Genomic DNA, 380 nt, shown 5'->3' on the forward strand with positions numbered 1-380 from the left:
GACTTGGTCTGGGGGGGCCCTGGAGAGATGCATGGCGGGCAGGTATTCCCTCCTTGCCTCCCCCATCCTGGTAGGATAGTCGTTACCAAACACCTTGAGATGAGGCTGTCGCAAAGGATCAGATTCCTCCTCCTCCTCCTCCAACACCACTCCTCCTCCTCCTCCCCCTCCTCCCTTCTATCTCTTCTTCATCTCCCTCTCCTCCTTGCCGACCTGCTTCCCCGTCGCAACTCGGGTGATATAGGGCATAAGGTTGTTTGGTATCCCCTTTGGATCTTCACCCAGTAGGCCTGACGGATGCGCCCCGATGGGGTTGAAGTAGCGCAGGATAACAACTCCCCACTCCTCGTCCGCAGCGCAAGTGTCTCGCAGCATATCCT

At 57.6% G+C, this 380-nt stretch overlaps 1 protein-coding gene across 1 annotated transcript in view; it reads right to left on the reverse strand.

Annotated features, from left to right (window-relative positions):
* GUITHDRAFT_159043 (hypothetical protein) overlaps positions 1 to 375 on the reverse strand; it is a gene marked incomplete at both ends in the record, with an annotated part of 1,138 nt that extends 763 nt beyond the window's left edge. Inside the window, 2 exons of the mRNA XM_005818410.1 lie at positions 4 to 105; positions 214 to 375. Of these exons, the coding sequence (XP_005818467.1) occupies positions 4 to 105; positions 214 to 375 (264 nt within the window). The remainder of the gene's footprint in view (positions 1 to 3; positions 106 to 213) is intronic.
* Positions 376 to 380: the final 5 nt, after the last annotated feature.

This window comes from Guillardia theta (genome assembly GCF_000315625.1).
Source record: "Guillardia theta CCMP2712 unplaced genomic scaffold GUITHscaffold_312, whole genome shotgun sequence".
In the NCBI taxonomy this organism is placed as follows: Eukaryota; class Cryptophyceae; order Pyrenomonadales; family Geminigeraceae; genus Guillardia; species Guillardia theta.